At 41.3% G+C, this 12,681-nt stretch overlaps 1 protein-coding gene across 2 annotated transcripts in view; it reads right to left on the minus strand.

Moving 5' to 3' along the window:
• Positions 1-12,681, minus strand: part of AGBL3 (AGBL carboxypeptidase 3) — a 70,963-nt gene that overhangs the window by 43,140 nt on the left and 15,142 nt on the right. For both annotated transcript variants that reach the window (XM_075067404.1, XM_075067405.1), the window contains exons 5-9: positions 9,867-9,974; positions 6,949-7,087; positions 5,450-6,232; positions 2,845-3,007; positions 1,900-2,026 (exon numbers count right to left, since the gene is read on the minus strand). In XM_075067404.1, the coding sequence (XP_074923505.1) occupies positions 1,900-2,026; positions 2,845-3,007; positions 5,450-6,232; positions 6,949-7,087; positions 9,867-9,974 (1,320 nt within the window). The remainder of the gene's footprint in view (positions 1-1,899; positions 2,027-2,844; positions 3,008-5,449; positions 6,233-6,948; positions 7,088-9,866; positions 9,975-12,681) is intronic.

The raw sequence follows: 12,681 nt of genomic DNA on the forward strand, positions 1-12,681 counted from the left end.
GCTGAGGAACAGCTACCCACAGTGCACCGCTCCTGAAATCGATGGTAGCCTTGGACCATGGACATAAGCAATCGATTTTTTGATCGCACTGTGGACGCGCAAAACCGATTTTATAACATCGGTTTTGTAATATCGGTTTAAACTACTTCGAAATAATTGTGCAGTGTAGACGTACCCTAGGACCACATGCAGTGACTGGTGACGTAGGGTGGTACTGGAGACATGGCTACAGAAGGTCTGAATGAGGAAGGAGATAAATCTGTGGGGTGTTTCCTTGATTACTGTGAAAATTCTACTCACAGTAGACACTGGTAAACCCACATGGGTGTACAGCTCAATAAGAAAAATTGGGGGCTGAGGGAGCTGTGTATGGCAATTCATATAGTCATGTAGAGGTATGTGGATCAAAATGAAAAATGTCTCTGAGATTCAGTACCAGGTATACTATAGCACCAATGGCACTGCCACACCAAGCCCAACTCAGAGCCCACAGTGACTACATAGGGGCCCACAAATATGTTTGGCACCGGGGCCCACAAAAGGTTAATCCGGCCCTGGCCACGATGGCCTTTTCTACACTAAGAAAAATTTGACCTGTACTTCCCCACTGGTGCAACAGTGGTGGAAGCTCTTGTCCAGACAGCATAAGAATGCCGTAGACATGTCCACACTAAAACTTCCCTATCGCTATTACTGATGGAATTCCACCTACAGAAAACTCTAAATTCATGTTTTGCCAGTGTAGACAGGGTCCCCATTCTGAGTGTCTCAGAAGTATGGAATTATATATGACATTACTTTCAACAAAACCAGCTTGGGAGTAATAACATTTCTCCTTGGCTCTCACCACGTACCCTTAATAAGGAACTTCTTCACTCATTTATACAATTGTTTCTGGTATATCTATTTCTAGCAATTCCATTTAATTTGGTAGGCAGGTCCACTAATTAATTATGTATTGGTTTCCAGTACGTCTGTAAGAACTGTGACCTGAAGTTAATTTATGCGTACTGTAACCGGGCATGACTCACCCCTGTGATGCCTCCTGCTGGTCACTTCGGGAATTAGCTCAAACTTCCAGCGCGGAGCGCCCTCTGCAGGCTGGTGATCTGCCTGCCGGCTTCTGGCCCCGTATCCCTCCCTGGACCCCGGTGCCCCTTTTACATGGGGTGCTGCCCCCTGGCAGTATCTCCTTCCTCTTTAGGGTTTCCCCTCCCCAGGGAACCCCCCCTCTATCCCCACTTTGCCTCAGGGTCTTGGCAACTGCCCAGCCATTAGCTAGCCCCACACCCTGGGGCAGACTGCAGTATTAGCCTCTCATCATCCGCAAAGGGGTTTGGACCTGCTGCCTTGACCTACCCCTGGGTTGCACCCTGCAACTCCAGTACCTTCTGGCCCTAATTCTAGGCCACAGCCTGGGGCTTTCCAGGCAGGAGCTCCCCAGCTCCTCTGCCTTTCCCCAGCCCTGCTTCACCCTAGGTACCTGCTCTGGTTTTTGGCAGCCAGGCCCTTCTCCCTCTACAGGCAGAGGAAGACTCTCTGGGCGCCTGGCTTCTCTGCCCTTATATAAGGGCCTGTGGCTCAGTTTGGGGCGTGGCCCCAGCTGCTCCCACTTCCCCCAATCAACTCAGCTTAAAAGGCTGCTTTCTCCAGCCCCAGCCCCTTTCCTGGGCTGTTTTTAACCCCTTCAGGGCCAGAGCAGAGATCCGCCCTGCTACAGTACCCTGTATTAAAATGCTCACTCTAACTTTATAGAATTTGTCCTTTACCTGTGTTAAATATGATTCTTTGAGGATGGTAGCTAAAACCATCACAGATCACTACTGCAGCTGTAAAAACAATCAAAACTAGATTTTGTTTGATGACCCCTACAATCTGCCTCGAATAAAAAGAACTTACCTAGTTTAGATCCACAAAAAGTGGCTTCCAAAGTATAGCTGTTGCGGATGCCCATCTTCCACATCACTACTCGACCTGTCCCTTCTTTGCTTTTCTGTACTTTGAAATTGCAGTCTGGGAATGAAAACTTAAAAGAAGGATGTAGGGTCAGTTCCCTGTCTTTTAAGGAGCACCCTTTCCCACTAAAGGAGACATGATGATAGCAGTTTTTTCTTAACTTCACTAATGTGTAAAACTTTCAAGCCCAAGTAGGAAAATAGTTAAAGGTTCAATCCATCCTTCTTTCACTCTGTAGTACATTAAGTATTGCATCACACATGGTGCATGGCAGTCTTTCAATATTTAGGTACAACAGAGCGGTGGGTGGAATGAGAATCCGTCTTTGATTATACCCGTTTGTTTTACTTTAATAAGGATTTGTAATCATTAGACATGTAACACCCTTTAATACTGCTGTTCATACTATCCCCATTAGTTGAACTAGTACCAGACTGCTGGGCCAGCCCCCCAAAGCCTCCATTTCTGTTTTTAATACTAAGATGGTGTGACATGCATGTTTAGTAAAAGTCTGAATAGCTCTTCTGTCATGGGTGAACAAATCAATAATTTGGTATTCTGGACCACATGGAGCTTTGGATCACCTCCTCATTGTTTTCTGAAGAAAACAAAATTAGACTCAAATGCTACAGTAATAAATCTAGTGTGATAGTTTGTGTGTTGTGCTATTATTGAATTGCTGAATCCCTATTGGTTTAGAAAATGGATCGGTTGTGTGTTTTAGCCAATCAGAAGTCATTTTTATCAATAAAAGCACAATATTGTAATGCTTAGTACCTTTATAAATAAATTTGTTTCCCACTGACTGACATTTTAGCAAATCAGATTGGCTTACACAGGTTTCATTTAGTATAGGAAAGGACTATTTCAAGTTAGCAACTTGCTTACCTTATCTGGGCAGTTCTTGCTCATCATGAGAGGAAAGATGCGTTGGTGCAAGCATGGCACCTCTGCTTGCTCCCCACCATCACAGCCATACATGAAGACATTCTCTTTTCTGCTATGACCATGAAGATCACAATACAGGAGAATGTCACGCTCCTCCATCACTCTGTAACAAGAAAGGAAACAATATTTTACTATAAATGCTTTTTTTTTCTGCATCAGCCAGGGCTGATGGGTTGCAGCAATCTTCATAGGAATAATTAAATACATAAACATATGCTTAGTTTTAAGTATATGAGTAATCTCATTGATTTCAACAGGATTACTCATGTGCTTAGAACTAAGCATGCACTTAGATGCTTTGATAGATCAGTGCCAAATAGCTCAGCACCTTGCAAGATCAAGCCCCAAAAGTGTGCCATGGCTTAGTAACAACAAGATCCAAGGCTTGCATCAGAACTTTGTGTTCATTTTATTAAAACAGTTATAAGGGATCAATCATTCTTCATGAGTCCAAAAAGTGGGAGTCATTTTTTTTTAAACGTGGGTAACTGAACTCTATTCCTTTTTATATCTCATTCTCTTGATCTTCCTTTCTTCAACAACTATTATCTGGGTCTTCCCTTCCATCTCCACATTTCCCTTCCCAAATACATTCACTCTGGCAAATTTCTCCTCCAGTCCTATCAACCCTCAATAGGAATGATCTTCTGCCACTTCAGGTGTACATTAAAACAATTTGAAGTATTGCCCCAGAATGCTACTTTTATGTTCCCTCTTGTATGCCACATCATACACTAGGCACAATCTTGAGATTTATAACACACTAAAAATATATACAACAGAACTGTGTAGCAGATAGCTCTTTCCCCACTCAGGGTGAAAGTAGTATCAGTTTCAAGTATTAGTTTTTTGCAGTATTGCAAGTTTTGGAATATGCTGCATTTTGTCTATAATTTTTTAAAAGAAACTTTGCAAAACTGCACAAGTTTTGGGAAAAAAATGGGATTTAACACATCTCCAAAAAGACAGTTCCAGTAGGATTTCATGCAGGTGATGTGATCTCACCAGAATCATTCATGCTGGGCCATCACTCTGCACAGGAGTTGGCAATTCATGACGGATCAAGAAAGAAAGGGGAAAAAAGGATTACCCTTTTTTAATTGATAATGTGCTAAATGTGAGTCTGGATAGTTGGGGCATTTCAGCAGATTTTTCTACATGTATTTATTTTTCTATTTTGCTATACCAGTTGCCTTTAAATTGTAAAACTGGGATGCAGGGTGAAGAGAGGGTTTTTCTGCTACACAACTTTACAAAAGACTAGCCTGTATCCATCTATCATAAAAACTTTTGTCCTCTCTCAAATCTAAAAAAGTTGTCTCCTATGAGAGAACAGTCATTTTCGTTCTCTAGCAGGCTCCAAAGTCCTTCCCCAGAGTCATCAGAAACTCTTGAAAGGGTGAGTATTAGACAGGCCAAAACGAAAATAAGTAAAAGCCAGTATTTGAATTTGAACTTCTTTGAATATTTTTTTAAAGGAAAGGTGGTAAGTTAGACAGAAGGATTTTTGTTTGAAGAATGTAAAGGCACAAAGGGAAAGTACTTATGATTAAACATGTACCTGAGAATCAAAACATACTGTAAATGATACTGTAGGTTAAATATTAGCTTTACAAGCACTGACAGAGCCCTTTCAAAGCTAAAGCCATTAGAAGAACTCAGTTACATGAGCCAAACCTGAATGACGACTCTGGGTATGAAGTTATATGTATAATCAGATGACTAGATGTCTGCACTGCATAAGGAAGTGAAGCATTAAAAACCTTATATACTTTTATATAAGTATATACTGAAATATTGTACTTTTATAATATTTATACTGAAATATACAGTAAACCCGATAGGACTAGTAGTCAAATACAAGGTTGGGATCCACTCTGGACTTGGCCCACTTTAGGGCACTGTCCTGCACCCAGGGCTGGCTCCAGGGGTTTTGCCGCCCCAACCAGCCAAAAAAAGCTGCAATTGCAACACGATCTGTGCCAATTCAGCGGGAGGTCCTTTGCTCCTAGCGGGAGTGAGGGACTCTCCGCCGAATTGCCGCTGAATACCTGGATGTGCCGCCCGTCTCCGGAGTGGCCGCCCCAAGTACCTGCTTGCTAAACTGATGCCTGGAGCCAGTCCTGCTTGCATCAATGAAGTTGGCAGATATTTTCCCATTGAATACAAATGAGAGCAGAATTAGGGCCTTCATCTGTAAATCTTGATGGGGGGCAGTGAGGAGAAGGACTATGAAAAAAAATCACTTTCTGTTCTGGGGTTGATGGTTCCTGAAAAATTCTCCTTCACTACCCAAGATATCTTTTCCATTCCCTGTATTAAAGATATATTACAGGGTACTGTGCAACAGAAGAACATTGTAAACTACAATAAAAACTGATGCTTCTTAGAATTTACACAAATAATACAAACGGAATGGGTTAAATATGAGATGAGAGGCAATAAAAATAAGGCAAATATAGTGCAAACAGTAGTTATACTAAATAACAGACACTATGAATACAAAGGTTTTTTTTTGTTCTGAAGAGAGGAGAGATGATGTTACCTTCTGATCATGTTCCGGGTGTACCAAACAGAAGGAAAAGATTCCTTCAGGTCTGATTTGTAATTACGATTTAAGTCCTGACCTACTAAGGAGCAGCGATAATTTCCCACAATCACACCATCTGGGTTCAACATTGGTACCACTTTGAAGACAAAAGTGTCACGGAGCAACTGAGCATCGCCTGAGTTACCCAGAATGTAATCCAGAAAGCCCTTCATTATCCAGGAGCTGTTTGTTTCGCCTGGGTGCACCCTTGCAGTCAAAATCACAGCTGCCTTACGCTTTGCCTCCTTGCCACTTTCTGAGGGGCTGGTGATGGTTAAAACATATACTATGTTTCTTGCTAGTGAATGGCACAAGATGCGGATCTTGCAAAATGTTGACTTCACTGGATCTCTAGAGATGGCTGCCAGGTAGTCCTGCAGGTTGGAATAAGTGTAAGGATAGCAATGGGCGAAGTAGCAGGTGTCTCGATCATGTGGGAACTGGAATGTCCAAGTGAGTGAGAAATACTGATGCCCATCTTGGCCAAGGTTGTTTTTGTAATACTTGATTTCATCTCCTGTTCTTTGCCAGCCAACTCGGTGGATGTTCGCATCCACTTCTGAGTACAACAGTGGACGCATACCGTGGTTGTACAGGCTGGTGGGCTTGGTGAAATTGACAATGGTGAAACGATAAGGCATTCCTGCCTGAGTGTTGGTTACTCGGAAGTAGTACCATTGGGTGTGCCTGTTTGTGTAGAGGTCAGTGCGCAGTGTCAGCTGGTACTCGAATTCATTACTGATGTACAGAAAGAAGACAAGCATTTTTAACAGTGGTTGCCACAGAAATTCATTACAGACTCAAATCATGCTGGGGATTGTGGGATGGAGAAGGAATTCTTCCAACATCACAATAAAACACTGTACAGTTAGCCACCAGCAAGTGTGGGGGGATTTCCACTTTCATATAAACAATCAAAGCATATGTTGCTGCTAGGGTCAGGATGTCAGACTAGATGGAATGCGTCAGTAATATAACCACCACATGCCTTTAGTGCTTACTTAAAATAATTAAAATGTATGACCAAACCAAGGCTCATTAAAAAAACGGTCTTGTGCAAAAAAACTCACTCAACTAAATAAAATAATATTGTCATCTCTAAAAAAAAAAAAGTGTGAATGTATGCGTATGAATTTGTGCATGTAGGTGAAATTTATAGCTGTGCTGAGGGCCTACATCACCATTTTGAGGCTTAACTGCAACACCAGTAGTACATAGTCCTTGCCCAGACCCTTTGTACAGAAGTGAATTTCACCTATAGATAATATTTAATGCCATGGAACAGTTATGAGATTGTTCCATTTGAAGTCCACATGAAAATGTTCTTAGGGTTTATTCTGTTAGTGTAATTCAGGGTGCAGGCCCCAGTATCACCCAGGGTACTTACAAAGGCGTATTTGACTGCAGCTGGTGTCTATGCTACCTCATCAAAGAGGAAAAGATCATAAACCTACACTTTGACCACCTTTTGCAGATTCCCACTCTCAAAACGTGCTTCAAAGTTCAAAGTGTTGTCCCAATCTTGAGCGATGACCTGCTTTGAGGGGTAGCTACCTCCTACTCGAGAATACACAAAACAGGATTCCTCGTTAGCTAGTGAAAGGAGCAGAACATACATATTATTCAGTTGTTAATGATTTCCAGCAATGCCTAAAACCATTTACAGGAATTACACACTTGATTTTCAGGGCATATCTAGGGTAAATTCTCAAAAAAGTCGTGCAAAGTTTTAGCTACTCCTTCCCAATGCTTTTCAATCCACCACATGGCTAAAACATCACCATTATGCTTTGAAAACTTATATGATTAATATTTGTTGCTATTACTGTAAAGCTCCCTTTTTACTTATAAATAGTCTCTGTATTAAATTATTCTTGTTTACAAGTGACAAGCTAACGCATTAACCCACCAGTTCCCAAACTGTGGTCACCGATGGGAGAACTTACTGTTCACATACTTTTAATTTGCCTGCTTTATTGCAGTTGCTAAATCAGATTAAAAGAAACTAAAATGTTTCCATTATTACTTTCTATGTATGCAATTGCTGTAGTTGCCATAGGGATGTTATACAATCATGAACTAGAAAGGAGATGGTCTGTGCTATCATGACTTGAAGGAGTGAGGTCCATGAGACAATTTCTCTATTAAGTTATGATCCATGCTATAACAACATATTAGCAATGGATTAGGTTACCTAGGGAAATGGTGGAATCTCCATCCTTAGAGGTTTTTAAGGCCTGGCTTGACAAAGCCCTAGCTGGGGTGACTTAGTTGGTGTTGGTCCTGCTTTGAGCAGGGGGTTGGAGTAGACGACCTCCTGAGGTCTCTTCCAACCCTAATCTTCTACGATTCTAACATTTTAAACCCCTGCATCAATCCATCTCACTACTTATTCTTCAGTTCCCCTCCTAAAACCTATTGTGCACTGTTTCTGGCAAAAGAATAGTTACCATATGCAACCAAGAGATGACTGTGTGTACTGAAATCCTAAGATCCTGATTCAGCAAAGCACTTAAGCATATGTTTAATACCCATTGACCTTAATGTAAAGTACATGCTGAAGTGTTCAGAACTTGAGCCTAAATTAAGTGGTTCCTATACAATATAAAGCACCTTGAGATTTCCCTTGATGGAAAGTGTTATATCCATTTAGAGTTTTATAACGCCCCCTACTTCTATTATCGTTACTGGGAGCTATGCACAAAAATCCATTAATCATTATAAAGACCTTAGATTTAAATAAGGCCTGTCATCCCAACACACATTACAGACATAGACTGATATACAAAATATATAAACAATATTGCTTCATTCACTGCTCAAACACTGCTCTGTCCAGACTGAAATGCACACAGAACACTAGGTGAGTGAGGCAGGAAATGATAAATACAATTTCCAAACTGTATGTGGAATTTTAATTAAGCAGAATGCAATTATCCAAGTGGGTATTTGGCCAGGACAGCAGGATTAAAACACCCATCTCTTGTGAAAAGTGCCATGGGTCTTTAACAACTTAATCCCCAAGATCCATACACTCTTTGCAGCATGGTTTGTATGCAGCAATAAAGAATTCAGGGGTTAATGACTATAACTGGATGAGATCTTGGTTTCACATAACATCCAAAAAAAGGTGCTTTCAGCAACAGAGCTCCCCTAACACTATTGTGGTTCAGAAGAGAATCAGAAAACAGAGCAACATCAAATGAATAAAAAGTACCATTGCTAGCAGCAATGAGCTATTCCCTTAGAGATCTGTAGTTAAAAAGTCCCCCAATCTGACTCTGTTTAACTTAAGAGAGTTGGCAAGGTCATAGTATAAGTGATAAGTTGCAAAGAAGATACTGAGTCTCTTGCCAACATGTACCTCCAGTTTTATCCCTGCAAGTATGGAAGAAAATCATTTTTAAACTTTCATACTCTCTTTGCTCAAATATTATGAAAACATCACTAGAGACAGATTAATTAGCAAACTAGTTTCAGGCTATTTCCCACTGACGTTCAGAAACTCCCTGAACAGCACTTTTAAGGTTGTTAATAACAAAGGTTAAGATTTTGTCTCGGTTATTTTAAGTAAAAGTCACAGACAGGTCATGGGCAATAAACAAACATTCACAGAAACCCTGACCTGTCCGTGACTTTTACAAATAATATGGCAGGGAAGAAAGGGCCGCGGGGGAAGGAATGACACCTGGATCTAAATGGGGGGAACTGACAGCCCCTGCCCCACTGCTATGAGGGGGCACAGCCCTGGCACACAGCAATGGCACTGCCCCCAGCCGAAGCCGCAAGGGTGGGCACACAGCACCAGCTCTGCCTACAGCAGCAGGGGACAGAGGGGGGTGCATAGCCCCAGCTTCAGCTGAAGGAGTCGGGGCTGGGAGGGCAGCCACACAGCCCCGGCTGAAGCCGCGAGAGGAAGCAGGGGCGTGCAGCCCTGGCTGAAGCCACAGGTTGGAAAAGCACAGTCACGGATCCTGCTGCAGTTCCGAGGAGGGTGCACAGCCCCTGCTCCAGCTATAGCCATGGGTCCAGGATGCACAGCCCTGGCTCCACCTCCACTGTTGGCAGCTGAAGCCAAAGTCATGGAAGTCCGGTAAAGTTACAGAATCTGTGAGTTTCCTGATCTCTGTGATTAAATCGTATCCTTATTAATAACATAAGCAGAATCCATGGATGGGGAGAGAGCTCTAATTTATTTCCAGATCTTCAGATATAGGAACTTATCCAAAATTCATTAAGTCAATAGGAGTCTCTCCTATGATTTTAAATTGGCTATGAATCAGGCCCCCCAAAAATAAAAGAAACCCAGTCAATCGAAGTGCGTGCCAAAATTACATGCACCTTGAAATAACATTTCACAATGTGCTCCCACCTTCATCTGCTAAATAAACCACCATCCCCTCTCTGGGGTATTGGTACAGTGGCTCGAGCTCCAGGCCTGTTGGTTGGTACAGTGGCTCAGGCTCACGGGGAATCCAGTCTGAGAAAGAAGAGACAGAGAGAGCTAAACTACAAAGGGTGGCCACCACAAATGAAGGCTCTGAAAGCTGCTCCTTGAATCTTCTCCCTGCCTGCCAGGCAGCAACTTCAAAATGGTTTGTGGTAGGAATAAGTGAATCATGCCTTTTGGAAGATCAGAGTTTTTCTTAGGTTTATACAAGGGTTTTATCAGTTCATTCTTTACCTTGATAATTTGCCTTTAAAAACATCATCTGAGTAGATGTCATGTTTTGGGGTGCAATTCAGACCCCCTGTAACCGGGGGTGCCTTAAATGTTCTGCTGCTGTGGCTCAGAGCCCAGACACCAACAGTCAAAATGGTTACAAGCAAATAAAAGTAAAATATGCTTTCTAGTGGCTAAGGGCTTTCTACTCTATTGGCTTTATTGGAATTATGCTTGATTTACAGTGGTGTAACTGAAATGAGAATTGAGCACTCAGTTCAGACTACAGAGAACAGTACTGGCTGCAGAGAACAAATAGTACAGAAATCTATCTTGTGACTCATGACTGTATGCCATCACCATTAATCTGATCTTGTGAATGAAAACCAGGTTGAAAAATTTCATGTCTCTGGTAGAAATCCACTGATGTGGCATAGTGCTACATTATTACCATGGTTAAGAATTTTTATTTTTATTCTATTTTTAACATACTATCCGTGAGAGGTATTAGACAGACAGCCCTGAAAGCTGAAATCCCTATTTACAATGTTAACTTCTGCCTTGCCAATATGCCTGAAAAAGTGATCTGCAAAGGGGGAAAAAAGTGGCCTTGTGCCCTTTATTCCTCCTTTATGATGCGTACAGGGGACCAAATTATTAACAACAAACAAGTAAGAGGGCCAGAAAAAGGCCACCATCGCTAAACAACAGTGTAAAGAGGCAGTTAAAGGAAAAAAGGCATCTTTTTAAAATTGAAAGTCTAAACCTAGTGAGAAGAATAGAAAAGAGCATAAACTTTGGCAAGTCAAGTGTGAAGGTATAATTAAGCAGGTCAAGAAAGAATCTGAACACCAACTGTCTAAAACCACAAAAACTAACAGTAATTTTTTTTTAACTACATCAGAAGCAGGAAGCCTGACAAAGTATCAGTGTGTCCATTGGACAATAAAGGTGCTGAAAGAACACTCAAGAAAAAAAAGGCTGTTCAGCAGAAGCTAAATAAATTATTTGCATCAGTCTTAACTGCAGAGGATGTGAGGGAGTTTTCTACACCTGATTTCAGAGTGGTAGCCGTGCTAGTCTGTATCAGCAAAAAGAACGAGGAGTACTTGTGACATCTTAGAGACTAACAAATTTATTTGGGCATAAGCTTTCCTGAGACATTCTTTTTAGATGACACATCTGAGGAACCGTCTCAGATTGACGTGTCAAAAGAGGAGATTTTGGAACAAATTGATAAATTAGACACTAATAGTCATGAGAATAAGATGGTATTCATCCAAGAGTTCTGAAGGGACTCAAATATGAAACTGCAGAACTATTAACCATGGTATGTACCCTATTGCTTAAATTAGCCTCTGTATCAGATGACCGGTGGATAGCTAATGTAACACCAATTTTTAAAAAAGGCTCCAGAGGCAAATCTGGCAATTACAGGCCAGTAAGCTTAACTTCAGTACCAGGCAAAGTGGTTGAAACAATAATAAAGAACAGAATTATCAGAGGGTACGTCTACACTACGGGATTATTCCGATTTTACATAAACCGGTTTTGTAAAACAGATTGTATAAAGTCGAGTGCACGCGGCCACACTCAGCACATTAATTCGGTGGTGTGCGTCCATGGTCCGAGGCTAGCATCAATTTCCGGAGCGTTGCACCGTGGGTAGCTATTCCTTAGCTATCCCATAGTTCCCGCAGTCTCCCCCGCCCCTTGGAATTCTGGGTTGAGATCCCAGTGCCTGATGGGGCAAAAATCATTGTTGCGGGTGGTTCTGGGTAAATGTCATCACTTTTTGTAGTTCATAGGCCTGATTGTGTCATTGTGTGAACAGATAGTTCTCTCTAATGTATGTTATTAACCTGCTACATATTTATTTCATTGTGGTGACACGATTTCATGTTGCTGTGCGTGAGGTATAATAACACTTCCATATTCACTTTTGCCACACCATTCTTGATTCATGGTACTTCTATTCATATCTCCTTCAGTTGTCTCCTTTCTAAGCTGAAAAGTCCTTAGTATCTTTAATTTTCCTCAAATGGTGAAGTTGTTCTATATAGCTAATCATTTTTATTGCCTTCTGTTGTCTTTTCCCAATTATAATATTTCTTTTTGAAATAGGGTAGTTGACCAAAACTACACACTGTAATTAAGGCGAAGCGACCAGGACAAAACGCATTTATATAGTGGGCATTATGATATTTCTGTCCTTATCAGTCGTTCTTTCCTATATACCTAATATTCTGTATATGAGTTTTATGACGGTACTGCTAGAGTTTTTGACTGATGCTGCACATTCCCGTAACAAATCATGGTCATCTCACTTGATTCTGCCTGGCTATCACTATCCGCGTTTAACCCTTCGTATTTGATTAGACAGCGTTTTTAAAAAAAAAACGATTTAAAAAAAAAAAAATAAAGTAAGAAAAACGCTGTAACACCCTGCCACAGCATTTGCGTTCAATGCGCACAGACAGACCTATTAGGCCATATCTAAGCGATATCGATCCTATTTGATATA

This window comes from Chelonoidis abingdonii, chromosome 1 (assembly GCF_003597395.2).
Source record: "Chelonoidis abingdonii isolate Lonesome George chromosome 1, CheloAbing_2.0, whole genome shotgun sequence".
NCBI classification, from domain to species: domain Eukaryota; kingdom Metazoa; phylum Chordata; order Testudines; family Testudinidae; genus Chelonoidis; species Chelonoidis abingdonii.